The sequence below is a fragment of the Tinamus guttatus genome, unplaced genomic scaffold (genome assembly GCF_059628265.1).
Source record: "Tinamus guttatus ecotype Peru unplaced genomic scaffold, ASM5962826v1 Tinamus_guttatus_pri_ptg000311l, whole genome shotgun sequence".
NCBI lineage: Eukaryota > Metazoa > Chordata > Aves > Tinamiformes > Tinamidae > Tinamus > Tinamus guttatus.
The window spans coordinates 800,636-822,830 of NW_028288845.1; the positions used below are offsets into that span (position 1 = coordinate 800,636).

Genomic DNA, 22,195 nt, shown 5'->3' on the forward strand with positions numbered 1-22,195 from the left:
GCGCCGGGCGGCTAAAGCCGCGTTGCATCAGCCGGCAGGCTCGGGGGCCTCGGGCGGACCGGTGGTGGACCCCGTGACTTCCGGCGGAGCGGGGCACTACCGGGTGGGGTGCGGGTAGCGGCCGGAGCGCGGGTAACGGGTAACGGCCGCGGGGCTGGCCGGGGTGCGGGTAACGGTAGCGGCCGGGGGACTGGCCGGGGTGCGGGTAACGGTAGCGGCCGGGGGGCTGGCCGGGGTGCGGGTAACGGTAGCGGCCGAAGATCTGGCCCCGGGGGTAGCTGACGAGTAACGGCCGCGGGCGCCGGTGCGTGTCGGTGGGGGCCCAGGCCGGTGCTAGCGGGAGTGGTTAATGGCGGCGCGGGGCGGCAGGGCGGCAGCCGGCGGAGCAGGGGTGGCCGCTCGTCCGGCGCGTTGTCGCCTGCAGGGCTCGGGCGCCGCCGCGAGCGCGGAGGCCGCGGCCCTGGGGAGCGCGTTGGGCTTTGCTAGGCGACACCGAGGTGGCGTCCGCGGGAAGCTGCGGGACGAGGCGGCGGCGCTTCCCTCGCGCCCGTGCGCGCGATGGCTGCAGCCAGCCCCGCGCCCCCGGGCTGCCGCTGCTCGCCGCGCTCTTCTGCGGGGGGTTCTCACGGCACCCCCGGGTACGCGGCACGGGTGGGTGGGGGCTGAGCCGCCTGGTTTAACCAGAAACGGGAGTTAAACCGCAGTGCTTTGTGCCCTTTGGAGGTTACGGTCAGCTCTGAGTAGGCTCTTTGAGCAGTGGTTGCAGAGCAGCCGTGGCGTTTGCTGTTGCAAGCCCTCAACAGGAGATGGGCTCCGGTGCAAGCGCTGCCTTCTGGGGTTGCTCTAGAGGCTCCGCGTGGGCAGAGCTGCACCTGGTAACTCGCGCCTCCGTGAATGGGCCAGTAAAGCCACCTTCACTGGAACCCTTGTGGTCTGCTGTGACTTGTTCAACGCGGGACAGCCGTGGCGCGCGTGGGGCGAGGCCGAGGCCCGTGTGCGCCGTGCAGGGGCGGTCGCCGTGGGGCCTCGCTGGGGGCTGGCGCGGCCCGAGGCGCCCTGGCCGGGGCCGGCGTGGCGGCACCTGCCGCGGGGACTCGCGGGGCGCGGGGACTCGCGGGGCGCGGGGACTCGCGGGGCGCGGCCCCTCCCCGGGGCGGCCCCGCGCCCCGCTCCGCCCCGCGGCCGCGCAGAGCGGTGCGGACAGCGCCGGCGTCCGCGCCTCTCCGCGCTGCTCCGCGCTCCGCCCGCGCTCAGCATGAAGATCGAATTCGCCCCCATCAACATCCCGCTCGAGAGGAGGCTGCAGACGGCGGCGGTGCTCCAGTGGATCTTCTCCTTCCTGCTGCTCGGTAACAGCTGCCGCTGCTTCTGCCCCCAGAGAGCTGCCCTGGCTGCGCTGCCCTCCCAGCTCTGTGGGAAGGTGCCGCACGGAGGCTGCTCCCACAGCCTCTGTTCTCCCTTCTCTCCTGCTGCCTTCACTCTTGCTATATGGTCTCTTTGCAACCTGTTCTTGAGCTGCCCGTGACTGTATTATTAAAATATCCCTCAGGCTTCTGATAACTAACATTTGAGCTTTCTTACTGATTTTGTAAAATAATCTTATATCCTGTAATTCTGTAATTTTATCATCTAAATAGGTGATAAAGGTAAATAAGTGTTTAATAAAGACTGATAGCCAAAGGGTTAAATTCAGCAGCTTCAGTAAATTTTTGAAAAATGTTCTTGCTTTAAGTGGCCCTAAATGTTACTAAGTAATATAATTTCACTTTTTTATATAGAGTGAATTATTCTAATGATAGACTCTTATCACTAAGCCTTTAATCACAGCAGCAAATCTTATTTTCTTGGGTAGTTATGTTGAACTTGATATAATGAGTCACTTGATAAGGTGAGCTGAGCCTTAATCCTTTGTGAGCAGGTCCATACATTGTGTTAAATTGGCACGACATTATTCAATATGCTCTTACAGAACACACCTCTCAGATGTAGAGTAACCATCTTGCATGTTACAGGACATGCTTACAGTGTTTTATGATTGTGCTTTGGGATTTACAAAGAGAGGAAAGTGCATGTATCTTGCATCTTCTTGCAAATATGTTGTCATTAGATGTTGGTCTAATTTTGGGTGACTGAAGGACATGTAAACGTGAGGGAAGCAGGGAAGGTATGAAGCACTGTGTTCTTAGCCTTTGACCACTTTGTTGCCTCTAAATTGCTTGCGACTGGAATATAAACAGTTGATGTTTATGACCACATTGCAAACAGCCTGTGCTTTTTATTCTTTACTATTGAATTAAATCTTGGCATCTCCCATCACTCCAGTCTAATAATAATAAAACAATTTTTATCTTAGCCTAGTTGGTAACAATGCTGCTACGTCCTCAAGAAGTACAGAAAATCGTGTCATGTGCTCCCTAGAAACACATGGCCTGCAGAAAATTCACCGTTGCTGCAGTTCAAAAGGAAAAGCAGGCAGCTGTCTCTGCAGCTGGCATTGCTTGTGAGTGAATGTCAAGAAGTTGGCAAGGAGGTTTCCTTAAGGCTGGTTAAACATAGTGAATGTGCATGGGTTGGGGAGTGGGGGAATATTTTTCCAAAAATGCTCTAGTTGCTTGAATATAAACTGATCTGCTCATGCTTTCACAGGGCTGCTCACCTTTACAGCTGAGGTGACCTCTTCATAGTTGTATGTATTGATCACAGGTCAGTAGGAATTGTCAGGTCCAAATATGTCACCTAGTAGCAGGAAAACCCACCTGGTTGAATTCTAAGTATCGTTAAGTAGTGAAAGATGGGTTAATGCCTAATATCCTGGAGTGCTGGTCTGTGTGGATGTCTCTTAGCATTTGTCCAATAGCTAACAGTTATAGAAAGAAGCTCGTTTGTAAGCTCTTGAATTCAAAAAAGATGCTCTCGAATCATGTGAGGGTTAACCTTGTACAACTCAAGTACCATGTGAATTTGTCACAGGAGAGATTGCATGGTTGGGTTATTATTTTTATTTATTTCACAAATATATGGCTGGAACTATATTATACCAAGCAACATCTTCTGTAGCTTCAGCCTTTGTTACATAGAAGTATCTGCATGTGGAAAAAAAATGAATAGATAATATCGTGGTTACTAACAATTTGCATTACAGATGTCATCATCCCAAATAAGCAGTAAGTAGGATACTGACTTAGTTCCTGAAATAATTCATGTGTCGATGCAATGAGGTGCTATACCCTAATAATATGGACTAGCAGTTAAAGTAAAAGATCTCTTAAAAATGAGTGCCTGGAAAGAAGAAAGCTGAATCAAGTAAAATTAATTAAATTTGGGAAGTGTCATGTGATGCTGTCTTGCTTGGGGGCCTGAACATTACCCACGAGTGACTCTGAAATACACACATGCAATAGCTATTGAGCAGCTGTAGGTGCTTATCTCTGTCTGTAGTAATAGCTCCTCAGTCACCTGAAGCCCAGGAGATGGCTGCGATAGCGCCGCACGGGCAAATAGGGGCTGCTGCTTGCACAGCTTGCTGGGTCTGTGCTGTGTATGAGCATGGTGCTGCAGTGCTGCTGCTTCAGAAGGCAGGCAGAATAAACATGCATCTCCCCTAGAAAGCCGTATGGATGTACACAGAATTTCATTAAACACAAAAGGGAGCTCTTTAAAATTCTGCATGTAAGTTGCTGTGCTTCCTGTTCTCTGCTTTAAAAAGCTGCCAAAGTTTGCTCTCAAGCATGGAAAAAACCCCAAGCTTTTATTGTAGCAGTGGTTCTTCGGTTAGTTATCTGTGAAGATCGGGTATGTATCACCAGAAGTAAAAGTTGATTTTGAAATGCTGTGATCAGTGCACAGGAGTTTCTTCTTTGCCAGCTCCTATGAATTTCACGTAAAAAGGAATGCCAGAATTCAGCATGTACAGGATCGAGTGCAATGTGAGGAAGTTGAACCCTCCGACAGGAATCCCAGGGTTCGGTTTCCTGATGAGGGCTGGTGCCTCCCGTGTGGCATCCCCTGCAGCTGAGCAGCGGTGGGGCCAGTCCCCTCCTCACCGGGGACCTGCGAGGTGACTCGTGTGTGTGAGCACAGGGGGGTTGTTTTTAGTGTGCGTTCACCGTGTGTCCAAGGAGCTTAGTTACAGCCTCATGAGATTCTGCATTGACTTGTAAAATACTTAATGCAAAATCATTGCATAATAACAGCTGTGTGCTTTGCACATCTGTGAAGTGAGATGCTAAATGCAGTGGTGTATGATGAAGTGCATCCTGTTCTCTAGCAACAAAACTTCCCTACGTCTTATCTTGTAGGATGAAATGCTGCTAACTGAATTTTGTTGGAGTCAGTTTTGAGTTGTGGCTCTGGCTTCCAGAAAAGAATAGAAATGATGAAATGTTTGTCAAGGAGTGGGGTGATGCTACTGGAAACCAAAAAAAAAAAAAAAAGCAAGTGTGCAGCATAACGTGTTAAACAAAAAAGCACTGCCTTTCCTCACCCCCAGCTTAGTGCAGTTCTTCGTTTATCTGGTGCTGATTTAAGTCTTCAGCTGTAACTGGCTAAAATTGCCATCTTATTCCTCTTCAAAGCCTTGCTTTAAAAAGTTCTCTCTCCTTGCCTAAAGAAACTCAGCCAAGCTGCTGTAACCTCTCCTGGCAAGCTGACTGATTCAGCTACCTTGTTTTTACCTGTCTATGCTCCTGTCTCTGATAGTTATTCCTGGCCCTTGGGCAGGAACTCTTGTATGATCACAGAGTAACAGCATTTACTGGTGCTTGCCTGATGAGTACTCTAGGAATGCTGGATCGCTTACCTAAGTCTCCGGGAGGAACTTTATCCATGTTTCTGTATGTATTTTGTTTGGTCCTCAAAAGGGCAAGACAGAAGAATGGCCGTGCTGAGCCAGGCCAGCGGAGCCCTAGCTTGGCACTCTGTGACTGAGCATAAATGGTAGCGGATGCTTAAAGAGGAATCAAAAAGATGGGAAATAAAGACTGCTGGTGTTCCCTGGCATGCTGTCTCAGCATCCGGTTATCAGCAACGTGGAGCTTTGCTTTGTGCAGACCTTTGTGGCGCAGTTCTCTCTATCTCTAGTTAATCAGTGTTTGTCAATGGAAGGTTTGCCTTGCTGCGAACTGGGACCAAATTCCAGAGTAAATGACCCTCTGAGCCCCCGCCTCCATGTACAATTCTGTTCTGCTCTTTACCATTTATAAATAGTTTATAAAATTATTTTGTATCTCATGAAAGTATCTAGTAAGCAGGGCCAATCAGATCTGCATGTTGTTCTGAAGACCTGACAAAATCTACTATGTTACCTTGAGGGATTATAGAAAAAATGTTAATCGGGGACTAAACCTTCACTGTGCAGTTCTTCTTCTGTGCTCCCCCAATATTGTTTCCCAAGTGTCTGCCTTCAGAAGTACTGCTGCTCCGAAGCCTAGAACCGAGGAAGGAACAGCTCTGTGGTAGGTGCATCTCGGTGGTTATTGAAGATACACTTTTCATTTTTCCCCCTGTGGCTGGAGGGTTAGAAATGAGATTTTTCAGCTTATTTTCTGCCCCAGGCTTGCTTTGTGTGTTTTCCTCTGTTCAGAATGCCAAGAGAAGTACAGATACTTGCAACCACACCTCTCCCTGGGTTTTCACTGGAAAGTCAGTTTGCAGTTTGCTTCCTTTGTGGGGCTGGTTTCAAATCCCTGGACGCCGGCGTTCCTGGGCCGGTGCCCGCGGCAGCAGCACGATGCGTTTCCAGAAGGCCCCGCTAAGGAGCACGGCCCGGGCTCGCTGCTGCCTGACTGCCCTTGCCGGGTGCTGACAGCGCTCAGCTCAGCACCGGCGCGGGACGTGGTCCCTGCCCTGAGCGTAGGGGACAGGCTGTCTTGGACAGCGTGGCTTCGCCATGCATATTGCTCAGGCATTTTTTAACTCCTTAGTTAGCGTGTAACCTGAAATTCATCCTTATTTTCCTACTGAATGAGCTCGTTTTCTACTTCCTCTTACTGTGGTATTAAACTATTTTATGAATTTAGTGCCTATGGCTGAAATCTTGGAGCCTACTTAATGAGCGAAGCCTTAGCCATTCAAACACCATTGGACACGATGCTTCTGGTGCTGCTACAGACACTATATAGCATTTTTCATCCTTTAAAAATATATATTTTTTGCAACAGATTAGTACTCCCATTTTACAATGAGGAAAATGTAGGAAATAGGAATATAAACTAACTTGCTTAATGCAGACTGGCAAACCTGGTGTTCAGAGTCCTGTGGTTATGTGTTCTCTTCTGACCCTTACTGTTTCCCTTTTTCCCCGTTGTTCCAATGCACCACAGAGATATTTAAGGCTTTAATTTGGGCTCAAGCACAAAGATGATGCTTAGATGATGCTTATGTACTGGAAGTGCATCCAAACAGGCAAGGATACAATAAGGCATTCCTCATTTGCCTGGAATTTTCTAATGAATTTAGCTAGAGTGTTTGTCACTTATTTACTCGCTGACTTCCTCGAAGGAGAAAATACTATTTTTTTGTTCATAGGCTCACTGGTTTTGAGTCATCTATGTTTAACTCATCTTGCAAACTAATAATACACTGAAATAATGAGGAGGTATGATAATAGGTGTTTGTTTCACATGTCTCCTTGCAAATGCAGTAATAAATGGGCCTTGTCCTGCAGGATGCCGAGCTCCTCTCGGGAAGTGCTGCCGACAGCAGCTTGACTTGCCCAGCGCCTCGCGCACACTCAGGCATGTGGAGTCTGGCTCTGCTTTGGCAAAGCAAAGCAGGGAGTTCCTTTGTATGTTTGTCTGTGTAGTGTCAAATAGTGCTGTCTAGCACTTAGCATACTGCTTTAATTGGCTTCTGTATCAATGGTGCTTTGGTGCAAAACATCTTCCAGATATTTGCCTAGGTAACTAATACTAAAAAGGATGTGAGTCTTCACTGAGATAAAAGCCCTTCCAGCAGGGACACTGGGGAATATTTCTGCATATCAACTTCTGTGTGAGAACTAGGTATTCATCTCTTAATGCATTCAAGAACTTGTACCTACTCAAATTTAGAGTGTTAACCTTGGCATCCTGTTGAGATAACAATACTGAGAAATTTCTTTAAGTTCTGGATCTCTTCTTCAAATAACAGATGTTAAGACTTTTGCTAAAAATATTTCTGTTCTCTATTGTGAACTGGTGCTGGTGTGGGCTTCGAAGTCAATTCTGCCTGAGGAGAAATGAAAGTCAGCATCAGATCCTTCACCCGTGTCACACATTCTGCGTTTTAAAACATTCCCTAGCACTTGGTGCTGCAGTTCATGGGATTTTTCCCCACTGATTTCAAAGGGCTTTGGGCCTCAGTTAGCTGTAGTGTTTTTCTAGAGCTCTTCCTGAGGTGCTAGCTCAGGCGAGGCTGGTGTTGCCTGCTTAAGCGTGAAGCAAAGTGCACCCATAGTGATGGTACCGAAGAATGAGGTGTCTTTTAAAACAGCAGAGTTGAGCATTGATCCCATTCCTGATTTTGCTGTGGTCGTTGACTTCTCTTCCCTTCTCTGGAGTGAGATTGATTTTTTCCTGCTCATTCTCTGCTAGTAATGGGAACATTCATCTCTCTCCTGCTTGATCAAATCAACAGCTTTCCCTGCTTTATCTCCTGCTGCTGGATTCAGGTAGTTCTTACTGACCCCAGGATTATTGATTTTTATTCTGGGCAAGAACATGTTAGAAGAAATTCAGAATAAGTAAGTATTCACATTGGAGGAAATGCAAGATGCAAATAGGTCCAGTTGAGCTGTTTTTCATCAGGTAGAAACTGCTTAAAACAGCCAACCTGCTGTGAGTTTTCCACTCCCAACTAATTTCTGCTAGGAAAAATCTTGCATGGAGCTCGACTTAAGTAGGCTGGGTTGTCCTTACTCTTAGTCCATCTGCTTATTTTCACATTTTCTGCCAAAGTTTACATTGTGTTAGCCAAGATAGTGACTGTTGTACTCCTGTTATTCTTTATTCCCCTTTCTTTGCAGATGTATTAAGCCTGAAATTCTTCACTGATATATTTCCTTTTAGGATGCAACAAGGTGTTGTCCTCATGAAAGCCAGTCAGTTGTGGGACATACAAAATATTTCATAGCAGCTGGTTGTAAAATCTCGCAGAATAAGGCCTGCCTAACACACCTCTGCCTCCTCAGTGTCCCAGCAAAGCCTAGCTCTGGGCTTGCTCGCTGTGCGTACCGCACATACCCGTCAAAGCCCAGGCTCCCTGGGAGGTGTCCTAGGATCGGGCCCCCCAGTAACACGTTCTGCTTAATCAAACACTTTTTTTTCCCTTGTTTTGTTTTGCACTGTGTATAATGCACTTCCTGTGCATTGCTCTTGTGGTAGCGTGTTACAGTTCTCGTTGACGCAGGTCTGAAAGTAGCAGGAGTTCAACCTGCTGTCAGGCTCCCAAAGAAACGGTCGGTTTCCACTTAGAGCGGCGTATTTAGAGACTGAACTGGAACCTGCTGATGTTTTGGTCTAGCCTAGTGCGTGTCCCTGCTCAGCTGCTTCTTGTAAGCGGCCAGAACTGTCATCCCTATTTGATAGACTAAGCAAAAAAAGGGAAAGGATCTGCCAAATACCATTCCATTAGAAAAAAGGTCTCACTGCTGCCTCCTCTCCCCCTTTCCTTTCCCAGCCCAGCTCCCCTCTCCTCTCCCATTGCAGCATTGTATCCTTGTTAGCATTGCTGTCATCCTGGGCACCCTCTTAGGGAAAACAGCTGCTCTCTGCCAGGCCGTACGTGTTCACCACGGGGAAAAGCTGAGCAGGTTGGTTGTCGGTTCCTGCTTTTCTTCTATTGAAGTAAACCAGCATCATCTTGAGCTAATTCATCAAGTTACACGGTACAGTGAGAAAGAGGGACAGAGGTGGTGCCCTCTTTTGCGCATTCACACAACACGGAATAAGCAAACTTCAGTTAGTCTGCAGTATGAACAACATCCGTAATAAAAACAGCAGGGTTGAGAATTCAAAATCTTGCAAGGAGATGGTTGTGATTAATGCTCCTCCTGGTTTCCTTTTTCATCTTTTACAGCGGAGTTTTGCTGTGGGTTCTTTGTAATCTTGATTCTGAGCAACTTCTGGTTCCTCGGCGTCCTGTACTTGCTGTGGCTCTACCACGACTGGGACACGCCGTGTGCTGGAGGGAGAAGGTTCCAGTGTATCAGAAACTGGACAATCTGGAAGTACTTCAGGGAATACTTTCCCATCAAGGTGAGTAAAAGGTGTCTCGGCCAACTGTAAACTCTTGAGGCGGGACACCTAAAGCTTTCATGAACACTATCAGATGTCTAAGAGTCGTCTTTGGTAAAACTCAAATAGTTACTTCAGAGTGTACTGAACTTCTTAAAACACTGGGAATCTGAGATTTAGCAACAGGAGTGGGGAATGCAGGTTGGTTTTTCACTTAGACTACTTGGTCTGAAGATAGTGCTCCATAAATGATACAGAGATGATCATTCAGGATAAATATATTTAAAATTACTTTGTTCTGGTGTAAAATAGAACATTTTAAAGCCCTCAGAAGACATAAATGAAGTGTTGTCAGTTCTGTGTCCTGTCAATGTGCAATCCTTATGTTTTGTTATTCTGTGTTTAAAGTCCCTGTGATATAGAAGTATCATAATCTCTTCTACTGTCTCAAAATTTCAGCTTATAAAAACTTCAGAATTGAGTCCAAAACACAACTACTTGCTTGGCTTTCACCCTCATGGGGTGTTGGTAGCTGGAGCCTTTGGAAACTTTTGCACTGGGTCAAGTTTCAAGACTCTATTTCCTGGGATTACTCCATACCTTCATATCACTCCCATCTGGTTCCGCTGTCCCTTCTTCAGAGAATATATAATGAGTGCTGGTAGGTAAAAACAGATTGTCTCAGCTTATTGCTTCATGTTATAGCTCTTGCTTAAAGTGCTGTGTCTACTACACAAATCAGTGGTGATTTGTAATTTCTCTTCATTTGGTTCAACACTGGCCTTAAGTTAAACCACTGTTTTGCGATGAACTATTGCAAAATAACTTGGAAGATCTTGTTAATTTTACTGAACGATATGATTATGTGTCATTTAAAACTGATTGCAGTGCACAGTTCTATTGCTTCATAATTGCAGTTACAATACAGTTAGATCAACTGGTGGTAGGAGCTTTACTGCAGCAAAGAGCCACAGTGATTCTGTTCCTCTAACAAGACTATTCTGAGAATAAGGTCTATTGCATCTAAAGCTTAGTTTCTATGAGAATAAGTGCTAATTATTAAATCTTGGATGTCAGGATCAAACTACATATTTCTACTGTTTAAAATGTACCTGTTTTAGCTAACATTAACAAGTCATATAATGACTGATCATTACAGATACTTCTGTCACTTTTTTTGAATACTGCTTCTAGCTATGGTAAGCAGGTAGGAAAGGCAGTGGGAAGCAGGTAGCCTCCAGCAGCCGTTTCAGTGTTCGAGTGCCTTTTTCCATAGCTCCATCTCCCGTCCCCGCCTGGCTGACTCCCCAAACCTGCTCTGCCTCAGCCCTCTTGCTTCAGTGTTTGTGGGGCAATCCCCATTCCCTCCCCTCCTCTGAATGTGCTATGGGCAGGGGCCCTTTCAGTGGTTCTGCCCACACAGGGGAAATGATAGAGGCTTTGGGGCTTCTGGGTTCTGATGTTGGCCCAGGCTGTGTTTCCTGGCACCACTAAGCTGTGAGCAGGCACAGAAACAGCCTGGGCTTATGGAAGGCTCCCCATTTGGGAGGTGAGGAAGGGATATGGCGTAGGCTCCTCCGGAGTGGTGGTTTTTTTTTTCCCCCCCAAAATTCCAGTGCACATGCTGTCCACATGGCAATTAGGAGTGTTTGAAGCTGCATTTCTGCACTAACGCTCGTATTTTCCCCTCGCAGAAGGGGATGTTTGAAGTAGAACACTAGTCCTTGCACAATGGCACTTGAAAAACAAATTGAAGATAATCTCTTACCTGAGAAGTTTAAAGTCCTGCTCAGTACAGGTATCTCTTTAGTCAGAAATTAATTACCTACTTCTGACTGAGGTCCCGTATTTCAAGCTTGTGCAATTGTAACAGTGATGAAAGCTCTAAAGAAAGCTCTAAAGCTCTTCTGTCTCTATAGCACTTGTCAAAAAGGGGTAATATTCATGGCTGATACTGCAGTAATAATGAAAGATAACAAGTAATAAACTATGGGGAAGAGAAGAATATATAATGAAATTAGGACGAGTGTTCCTTCAGAACAGTTTAATTCAATTATTTTGCTTAAATGCATTAAACTACAGCAGTTGAGTAAGTACAGTCAAGACAAATCTGGGTAAGGCCAGGTCTGGTTTTCATGCCTGGCTTCTGCATGAATGCTGTGATTTTAGAGCAGCTATTCAGCCACTGCAGGCTTACAGATATGCCTAGATGCACTTCAGATTGATATCAGAATTGCAAATCCATGTATTCAATATCCCAGCAGAATGTCCTTCCATGAGAGTGCTGGAATATTGGGAAAGCTTCATGGTGTTCTAGCCTAAATAGATTTGTGAGCATCAGGTCCTGGTTGCTAGAGGAAAAGCCGATACAGTCATTGGGACTGTTGTGCTACACCTGAGGAAGGAACACAAGGGATTGACTTGCAGTGCAGATCTGTGCTTAATTAGTAAGTCCTCTGCTTATTCTGTTGAAGGCTCTGTGAATTTGTTTGTAAGCACCTGCTTCTGTTACGTTAGCTGTGACCTCTGCACAGTATCTGCTGTGATTCTCTTAGGCATAGGAGCCTCTCCAGTAAGGAGCCGTGTTGGCAGAAGAGCCGTCTCTTCCCTGAAGATAGCAGGTAACCTGTGTGGTAGGCAGGAGAGAGGGTAGGCTCGTGGTAGCCTCATCAGTGGGAAATCAAAGGACGTGCCAGAGACTACCGCTGCATTTAGAGGTTAAACCCCAATCTTTAACTCTGTCCTGTGCTATAATTATTTATAAATATCAGAAATATCATTTAGGTATCACTTACAAATATTTCATAAATTCCACTGTGCTTCTCTATGAGGTGCTACAGAATCACTCTTAAAATGTTTGTTCCTAAAGGAATGGTTTCCGCGGCCAAAGAGAGCGTCTCGTACGTGCTGAACAAGGACGGAGGCGGCCACGCGTCCGTCATTGTCATCGGAGGAGCAGAGGAGTCCCTGAACGCGCATCCTGGGAGCCTAACGCTGAACATCCTCAAGAGGAAAGGTTTCATTAAAATGGCCTTGAAACACGGGTAGGTGTCGCATTAAGACTGTTCCAACAAGCGTACTTGAATGTAGCCTGGTTCATAAATACAGTACTTATTGTATATGGTAAACTCATAAGTAGAATCTGAAAGTAATTTGTGTATGAATGTGCAAATGTCTGAAACGGGAGCCAGTCTGGGCATTTAGATCCCATCTGGGAATGTTGAAAGCTTCTTGCCTTACATAATTTGTAAGCAGTAGGTGGAAATATTAACATATCTTGGTTATTTGTTTCTGTTGTGTTATTGCAGTAGCAAAAAAGTAATAATTGTGAAACAATATTAGTAAACTATGGCTGTCATTGCTGGTAGACTCGGCTGTTACTCTGTTCTGTAAATTGAAGCTACATTGAAATATTGTTTCCATATCATTCTAAGCAAAAAGGTTAGAAAGCTAGACGTTATTTTACTAAATCACTTAGAAGTACAGTCCAGGAAGACTTTTAATCCTTATTCTAAAGAATTTTGGGGGAAAGCTGTTAATTACAAATGTAAATTTCTCAGAATTTGGGGTGTGAGTCTCAAATAAAAGTTTTTTTTTTTTTTTTTTTTTAAACGATCAAATATCCATTAGGTTGTTACGGAACAGAGATGACATTAATATCTTTTGAGTGATTTGCATAATATGAGCTATTGTTTCTGTGACAGACTATTCCAGATGCCTTGTGCACTAGAACTGTTGGAACCAATGCCTTACTCTTGATGAGCTTTCTAGATAGCTCCAGGAATATACATTGGTGTGTTAAGCAATGAGGGGACAAAAAACCCACAATATTTGACCAATTCTGTAAGAGTTTTTTTTAGCTATTAATCAGAGGAAAAAATGCAGAAGAGCAGCTCTCCATTTTCAGGTAGGCTGCTAATGTATTATTTTTTTATTCTATAAACTATTCTGTGTAGAAGATGCCAAGAGATTTCTTTTATGCATTTCCTTAGGAATCTCATAAAGGACCTGTTCTCCCATGGACTGTAACATTTTAGTTCAATTTTTACACAGAAATAAGGCTTAGTATATTTAAACTGGGCCTTCAGTGCCTAAACGAGTCTTTACTCAATCTCTGTTTGACTGCTGATTAATCCAATAGGATCAAAAACACCATTAGTAGTTTATTCTTTATTTTACCAAAAAGTTTACAAAAAAAAAAATATCTATCTGCTTTGTGAGCACATCCACAGATCTGAGAGATCACCAAGACTGGTGTTCATCCCGTATCAGCTGATTTGGATTGAGAAACAAGATACTCCCATCCCTCCTGGCCTTGATTTCAAAAACAGCCCTAATGCAGGTTGACGAGTTGGGGCTCCTCACAGGGCGCGCGGTGGCCTCTGCTTTCGTGAGGTCCTGCCTTGCAAGGGCTGCTCCTTGTCCTTAATAAAGCAGCTCAGCGTCTGCACCTCTCAGCAGCCTGAAATGGGCACCAGGAGGTCCCCTGGCCCAGCTCCCCAAGTCTTCATGGCTGCAGCTGATCCTGGATCTGGGCATCTCCTGGTGCTCTTGGTCTGCAGCATCGAGTATCACAGGAGGAAGGGGCTGCCCTGGCTGCCCGTGCAGGGACGTAGGGGCTGATCCTGCAGTGCTGTCCTCCAGTGTCCCCGCAACGTGCACGCAGAGTCCGCGGGACTTCTGGAAAGGACATTTTGGTCCAAGGTAACACAATACCTGGTACAACGTGAAGAAATTCCAAAGACAGAAATGATGAATCAGCTAACTTATCCTTAGTTTCATAATCAAAAGAGACTCCTTTCTTTGTCGCAACCTCCTACAGTGTCTTGCAAAAGTCTTTGGTGTGCAGATTAAAATAAATCCCACACTCGGGGTGTATACAAAATGCTATTGCACCACAAGATCTTCCTGTTCGTTTTAGAGTCATAGTAAAAAATGGAGTATATACAGAGCCACGCTGTTTTCTGGGCTTTCCAATGTTTCCTTTGCAGCGAGAGCAGAGTGGCAGTTGGAGACACTCGGGACGTCTGAGGTTTTGGGAGCTACAAAAGCTCTTGGTCTTTTCCGTGCCGGTGGCTGTGACTGTCCATGGGACCGTCCAGCCGGCTCTGTCCTCAGCACCTCCACCTCGGGCATTCACCCTTCTCCAGGAATTTTGTCATCCTAACAAAAATAGTAGTAGTGCTGCTGATATACAGTTAGGCTTTCCTCAAAGATGGTATAAACTGAATAGAGCTGAAATATAGAACTTAAGACTCGAGTACAGCAAATAAAACACCTCAGTGGCCTCCAGAGAGTGATCAGAATCTTTCTGGCCTTTAATGTTTTTTTTAGAGCTTAAACTGTTGCAAAAAAAAAAAAAAAAAGCAATCATGATATGAAATACTTTTTTTTTTTTTCCCTTATTGGAGACACTAGCACCGATTCCATCAGATTCAGGAGTTTGTCCAGGTGGGAATCAGTGCTTTTCCTCCCAACCAACTCATGAACTGAACCAAAATTCATTAAGCTGTGTGGGAGCCAAAGTGAACTAGTATAATTTCTGTGGGTATGATTTGACCTTTGATAGTAACAGATTAAGGTTAGTGTTTCAGAAGAAGCCTGGAGGAAGCAGGATTTCACCAGGAGTTGGTCAGCGGGGGAATTCGGCATTGGACTCATGTCTGTGAGAAGGTCTGCTCTTCATCATGTTGTTTGTGCTGAAGTCAGGTGCGTGCAGTACTCGGGTCAAAAGGCAGGGGAAGGCCAAGGTCTGATCCCATCAGCCAGGAGCATTACCAGGTTAGCAACAGGGCTTCTTTGCTTGCCTGCAGAGAAAATGCAGGGAAAACCTGGGTGGACTTGCTGAAATACTGATGGATAAGATTAAGATATGTGCATAATCATGTATTTTTACGACTACAACTAATCAATAAAACTTGCAGAACCAGCTAAATACTTCCTTAAAAGCCAGCGGCTAGTTGTGTGTGAATGACTTAAAAAGACCCCAAACACATTCAACTTTGGAGAGATGTCTCCTGCTGCTGCTGCAGCTCGGAGCCCCTGCCCTGCTGGGCAGCAGCCTGCCCACTGCTGCAGTTCTTGCTGCTCACCGCCGTTCCGACTGTTTTCCAGGGCTCATCTGGTCCCAGTGTTTTCCTTCGGCGAAAACGAGCTCTTCAAGCAAGTTGCAAACCCCAGAGGTTCCCGGCTCAGGAATATCCAAGAGAAGCTGCAGAAGATCATGGGCTTCGCCCTGCCGCTGTTCCATGCTCGGGGCGTATTCCAATACACTTTTGGCCTAATACCTTACAGGCAACCTATTCATACTATCGGTGAGCTCCTTGGGCCATTTCCAATGCCTTTTGGTTTTAAAATGTGAAAATGTGCCTCTAGTATCTGTGTCGATTTGTAAATCTGTTCCAACAAAAACAGTTGGCTACTGAGCATCTAAAACAAGGATGTGAGATTTAAAATGAATCTTTATTTTTTTTTAATGTCATCTTCACCCCAGCTGAGAAAGGGGCTTTCTTTCTCCCTTCTCCCTTTCTGTCCTATGCCTAATCTCATTCTTAATTCCTTGGGAATCCTCCAGGAGATCAGAGGGGTATCCTGCAAAGGCTGCTTGTGTATTTTGCATAGACCAATTTTTAGCCAGGTTCTGAGTGACTGAATCTGATTGTCCAGAAGAATAAAGCTGCTCTTGTATTCCACACTGGACATCCTTCCTTCCAGAGGAGGGATGATGTGGTTTTAGTATGGAGCAAATCAAAATATGCAAGATGGAGCAGTAGTAATTTATGTTAAATTTCATGTAGACCTGTATTTTTACTAGGGTGTATATTTAATTGTTTTGGAAAAGTTTTATTTTTTTAAACACCACATTGTGCCTAGGCAGGTCAAAAATGTTGCTTACTTGAAAGCCAAAATACTTTCAAAACATAGGAATGAAAATGTTTTGGGCATTTTGGGCACTTTTTCATTGGGCGGATGACATCGAGACTCTTCTGACATTAAAATGTCTTCTACTTTGAAGCAAAACTTCAACACGTATTTACTACAAGAGCCAGAGCATGTTCATGGCTAAAACACAGCAGTACTGCAAATCAGCAAGAGCTGAGGCTTGCAACAGAACCTGTTATATGAAATCCCTTATCTCTAGCGTGCGTTACCTTATGTTTGAAAGCCCTTATCGTGCCTGCGTGTTCTGGAGGGCTCCTCCGAAGGGCTCGGTCGGGCTCTGGAAGTGCTGGCTCAGCTCCTGGAGCTCTGCTCGCTCCCGCGCTGGCCACGAGGGCTCCTCTGATCCAGAAGCCTCCTTTTCCAAAGCCAGGAGTGCAGCTCGCCCGCGCCAGGATCTCGGAGTCAGCGTGTTTTGGGCTGCGGGACTGCGAGCAATTTGGTTTGGCTGGAAATTATTGCTGCCTTCAGGAGCAAATTAGGGAGAGCAGCACAGCTTCGTGCAGGTTCCTGGAAATTCCTTATTTGAGCTTCAGTGCTTTCATACTCCCAATGTCTTACTGAATGCAGGGCTGCTTTCTGCTCGTGGTCACGTAAAGACTGAATTTCAGCACTGCGGAGCCAGGGAGCTCCTGGCAGCAGCAGCTGCAGCAGGAATGTGCAGGATCAGCCCCTTTGCAGTCAGCTATACCTGCCCTGCCTTTTGTCAACATCTTCCATCTCAGGTGAAATATCTGCTGAAAGGGATTTCCAGTGCTTGGCAAAGGCACCTGAACATCTGTTCAAGTCATCCTTTCGATAGACCTATACTGTGTGATCTTGGCCAAGTCCATTAAGCTCCCAGAGCCTCTTTTTCTTTCCAGTGAAAGATGAACAGCTGTCAAAAATGTTAGTGACTGATACCACTGTCTTCTCAGCCTCTTCCACAGTGGGCAGCTTTGGTATTCAGATCAGAAAGGAGCACAGTGAGAAGCAGACATTTCCCAGAATCCCAGAATGGTTGAGGTTGGGAGGGACCTCTAGAGATCATCTAGTCGAACCCCCTGCACGCACAGGGTCATCTCAGTTGGCATGTGCTCTTGCATGTATAAAACTTCACCCATAGGGTTTCGAGTTCTCCTTTTTCTCCACCTTAAGCACATCCAGAGCCTGTAAGGATTTGTAACAGGATTTGTTTTTTCAAACCCAACAACACCTGGGTGCAAAGTTGGCTTGCCCTGAGGGATGGCAGATGACAGCTCACCTTTGCAATGAGAAGCATCTTCCAGCAAACTCTTGATTTCTGTTACTCACCTGAGTAGAAGCCACTGCCTCCAATGGGCCTGGACAAAAAGAGAGCTAGAAGAGAAGGCTGCAGCTGACTGACAGGTTGTGACCCAGGGTAGCAAGGCAGCTTGCAGGTTTTTGCTCCTCACTGTTACTGCTAGAGGTGGGAAGAGCTGCAAAAAGCTCTGAATTATTTTTCTGAGCACAGACCAACCAGAGCAGTCCAGCCTGGAACTCACTAACTCTAACTAGTCCAACTCGCTAAGCATCTGTAAAAATACTTGAGCATTGAGATGTCTTCCAGCTCAGAAGGGTATTGCCTAGGCTGGCCAGCACCAGCAGGCCTGGGCATTTACTCTGCCTGTTTAATTTTACACCTATTTTGAACTTGCTGTGCAGATGCTTCCTCGATGGCCAATAGCCCATGCCAGGGTAAACTGAATTGTAAACTGTACCTTCAGGTTAGAGCCAACACTCCTCGTTGGTTCCTTTGCTGCCAAACTGATGAGTGAGGTTTTTGACTTTTTTTTAACCCATTCTGTCTGAACTCAAGTCAAAGAAAGTGAAAAACAGACCCAGGGCTTAGGTCTGTGAAAGGTGGGTTTGGGAGAGAGCTGTGCTGTGATTCTGCCACCTCATGGGAAGCTGTGATGGAGCTAGTACAGGGGTGAGGGAGGATAATTGCGCTTTAAAAGAGATGTCAATGGAGCTAACTTTGCTGTTGTGTTTAATTTACAGTGGGAAGCCCCATCCCTGTGAAACAGAACTTGAATCCTACCAATGAAGAGATTGAACAGCTACATGAGCTCTATCTACAGAAACTAAATAAATTATTTGAAGACCACAAAAGAAATTATGGGATCCCTGAGCAGAGATCTCTTATCTTTGAGTAGTGAATTACAATTTGTGATTACAAGAATCAGCTTGAGAAAAAAAATATTGGTTAAATATGTCTTGGCTGAAAAATGTCATTCTTGCAATCTGTGTTTTGTTACCTTTAATTTCTTCTTGTGTAAGAAATAATTTTAAGAATGGATTGTTTGATTTTTATTTTTTAATCTCATGGAAAAAAAGAAATCCTTAGGGTGTGATGAGGGAAGCCACTGCTGGCCTAAATTGTCTTTTTCAATTCTTTTATACTAGAAATGCTAGTGAGAGACTCGGTGTAGATGTTCCTACCACCATGGTATGTACCATATCTTGGGCAGAGGAAATTGCCCTAGCATGAGATTAAGAGCAGGAGAAGTATAACCCCCTGAAGCACATAATTAGGACTTACTAGCATGTATGAAAAATCAAGTTGTTTTTTGCATATCAAAAAACCCTACTGCTCTTCCATAAAAATGAAGTTTGTTTTCAGCTGATGGCTATTATTAACCATTTACATAGGATTTCAAGAATATTGTGTGCTTTCTGCCTTAAAGAAGATACCACCAAGTGGTTTATCCAACCTATGGAGCAGACTAAGCTCTGCTGGAAGGAAAAGCAGTGTGAGTTGCTCTACATTCATTCATTTGCTGCGTGGTGGGAAGCACTGAATAACGTGACATCTTTCTTTCCTTGGACATGCTGTGCTTTTGGTGATAGGTTTGGTAGCTCGAGTCTCACACGAGTGGCAGGCACCGTGCACTAGGGGTTGAGCAGTGAAGCTGCTGGGGCAGTCATGTGAATTTTGCATGTTATGCATATTCAGAATTACTCTTACGCTGGGCACTTCCACAGGAGGAAATGAAGCCTGCTTTGTTCAGTCTGGTTCTGAAGCTTCATTGAGGAAACGGTCCTTGTTATTCCTTTTTTGTTGTTGTTTTTTCCCCCCCCCTCCTAACCTCCCTTCACTATACAAGTGAATCCCAGTTCTCTGAAGACCAATGGATGGGGAGGCAGACTGTGAGGTTTTATTCTTCTTTCCCACTAGTTTGAACGACTCAAATTCTAACCTGTGGTTTCCTGATCTGGAAAGCTGCCTATCAGTGTGGCACAGCTGTAGCTGCCAAGGCAATGTGAGCACTAGCGCTCGAGAGACGGTTTTGCTTAAGTATGGATATGTAAAAAAAAATTGAAATCTTGGCCAAACTTTTTCAGTTAAAATGCCTGGGCCTCCAAGATGGTGATTTGTGAAAAGAATTATAATGTATTCTTATATTTTTATATAAGATAAATTACTATATTTGTGAATGTTTTCTGTCTGCACTTGGGCTCTGCAAATCTGGTTTTACTAAGAACTGCATGTTTTGGTTTCAGCAGTTTTGCTTCCTGAATGTTTTATCAGGTGCCGTGACGGGACGTGCACAGCCTTGTTAGGCAGCCTGGGGCACCTGCAGCTCGACAGTTCTGCAGCAATAGGCTCTAGGAATAGCACTGGTGGCCCCACAGAGGCATTGGGCTCATTGTGCACTTGGAGTCTTCCTAGCAGAAGCGTGGCTGTGGTTTGGAGAAGCATTAGAAGTCTGAGGAAAAAAGATCTTTAACAAGATGAAGGGCTTCAAAGAAAAGGGTGGAAGCAGCGTGACTCCTAGGGAATGGACTGCTCATGAACCCGGGCCCCAGTGTTGAGCAAGTATTTGCCAGACAGGACTCATGGATGTTAGTCTAACTTGTTCCAAAAATCCTCCAGCACTCTCACTTTCCCTAGGACTAAAGATGCCTTCAGGAGCCAGGATGAGAGAACAGGAGTTTTAGATACCTGCCGAGAAGCAGCAATCCTTCCCTGGCAGGCTGCTGTCAGCGTGGCCACAGCTCATCTCTTACACAGTTCAGCTTTCTTGGTGCCAAATGCCCTCTCCTTCCCAATGCTTTGCTGCCTAATGATGATTGCATGTGATGACTATGTACATGTGCAAAGCTTTAAATCACTTCCTGTCCTGATCCAAAAGCAGGGGTTTAGGTGCAGGACTTGAGAAGAGGAAGTGCTGTGAGCGTTAATGTTTGACATGAGCTTTATATCCAAGAGTATTTTAGCTTTTAGAATAGCAGATACCTAGGGAGTCAGACATCCCACGTTTGATACTTGGAAGGGGCATTTGGGGTCCTGAAGCCCTGAGTAGTTGCTGACCCATTTTTGTTTATCCAGCTGTGTGAAGCTGCCATTTGAGCTTGTCTCTTGCTGCTTGCCCTGATGAGCAGTGTTCATGCAGCCACCAAAGGCAGACTGTGTCACACTGCTCTCTTACATCACCTGATCTAATAAGATGCTTCCTCGCATACTCAGTCTGTTTTATCCTATTACTGTAATGATACAGAAGCTCAGGATGTAAATTTTAAAGCCATAGTGTGGGTTGAGGATTGGAACTGTTTGCATTGCTGTTAATTAAATTAGCCCCAAATTCTAGGGAACTTGAGGGTACTGATTTGCAGGGGAGGTGGACATAACCTGGTCCAGAATGTACCCGGATATGTGTAAGTTTGCCTCTGAAATCCATGAGAAAAGTGTTTGAGGGCTCTAAATGCCATTCGTAATCAGAACAGTTAGAGCAAGTAGGAGCAGCTACTAATACTTTTATTGGTTTGTAACACAGGAAGATAGATAAAAGAAATTAAGGTCTCTGGGCAACCTAAACACGTGTTATTGCTCTGCATATGCAGTTGCTCTGTAAGTGCACTGTGTTGCCTAGGCTGGTCCTGCCACCTTACATTTGTAAACAAACTTGCTATGCTCAGTGTGTCTAGGACAGGATTATGTTTAATTAGACTACCAGAATTTGTAAAAGTGCAATACGGAGCTGAAGGCCACGGCTGCTTCAGAGCCCCGGGAGCTGTAGAGCTGTTGCAGAGCGCACCGGCACCGAGGAGGCCGGCGGTGTCCTGCCGGAACGCGCAAGCTCCCGCGGCGGCGTGGGCTGCACAACGCCGGGGTGGTCAGCAGCAGGGCTGGCGAGCCCCTGCCTCCCCAAACCCATGCGGAGAAGCAGCAGGTCTTGCTCACATTCCTGGCGCGATGCCCACGCCTGTGGGCCCTGCTTTGTGGCGTGCCTCCCACCGGCCACAAACACGGATAAGGCCTATGACTTGGGAAGCTGCCTTACCTCTCCTTCCTGAGGAGGGACCCTGGGGGTGAAACGCATTCCTCTACCCTCCCAAACAGCATTAGTAGTTGCCACGTGCTCACACCGCGTGGGGATTTGGCCACTTTGCGGAGGTGGCCCCAGGCCAGCAGGGCGTCGAGCAGAAGGCCCGGTGCCCTTCCCCTCCGCGGGCCGCACGGCCCTGCCGAGCACCACAGCTCCCCGCGCCCTGCGGGCCGGCGTCTCCTCACCAGAGCGTGTCTGCAGAAACCCTACACGTAGCAGCAGCCCTTGGGAACTCAGGTTTCTTGGACTGCAAAGCTTATTTTTCAGCCTTTGATATCTTTGTGACTTTTCGTGGTACCTGTAAAATACCGATTTCGGTTGTTACAATGATGGCTGTAGCTAAGAGGTGTGAGACAATAAAGGTTTGTACCAAAGTGTGTTTGTGTTGCGTGTGGAATTCAAATCTTCATCATTGCTATTGGGCTTGGGACTTCATGGCCTTAACAGTGTGACTGAATTCAGAGGTTGTATTAGAATAGCATATAAAGCAGCTAAGAGCATAGGCTCTGCTAAACTCCAGGGACTTGGGAACCTAACAGCTTCTTGGATTAAAAATGTGTTGCCCTTCTGTATTGGGAAGGCGAAACCCGGATGCTTAAAAACTGATATTGGTTGTCTTCAGTATGGCTGCGCTGTCATATATAAATAGTTACAGTTATAAATTATGAGGCCTGGGAAAAGCTAATGGTGTTTGGTTACTGTTTAAATACC

The 22,195-nt window shown here is 45.8% G+C and overlaps 1 protein-coding gene across 1 annotated transcript; it reads left to right on the top strand.

Annotated features, from left to right (window-relative positions):
* Positions 1-1,207: 1,207 nt before the first annotated feature.
* On the top strand, positions 1,208-18,397 carry MOGAT1 (monoacylglycerol O-acyltransferase 1). Its single transcript, XM_010215953.2, has 6 exons — positions 1,208-1,349; positions 9,055-9,233; positions 9,672-9,873; positions 12,082-12,256; positions 15,327-15,526; positions 18,156-18,397. The coding sequence occupies exons 1-6, from the start codon at positions 1,256-1,258 to the stop codon at positions 18,308-18,310; spliced, it is 1,005 nt and encodes a 334-aa protein (XP_010214255.2). The 5' UTR covers positions 1,208-1,255; the 3' UTR covers positions 18,311-18,397.
* Positions 18,398-22,195: the final 3,798 nt, after the last annotated feature.

Excerpts from the sequence above, each read along its gene's own strand:
- MOGAT1 (XM_010215953.2), top strand. The coding sequence starts at position 1,256 with ATGAAGATCGAATTCGCCCCCATCAACATCCCGCTCGAGAGGAGGCTG. Across the intron at positions 1,350-9,054 it reads CTTCTCCTTCCTGCTGCTCG|CGGAGTTTTGCTGTGGGTTC; the intron begins GTAACAGCTGCC and ends CATCTTTTACAG. Across the intron at positions 9,874-12,081 it reads AGAATATATAATGAGTGCTG|GAATGGTTTCCGCGGCCAAA; the intron begins GTAGGTAAAAAC and ends TTGTTCCTAAAG.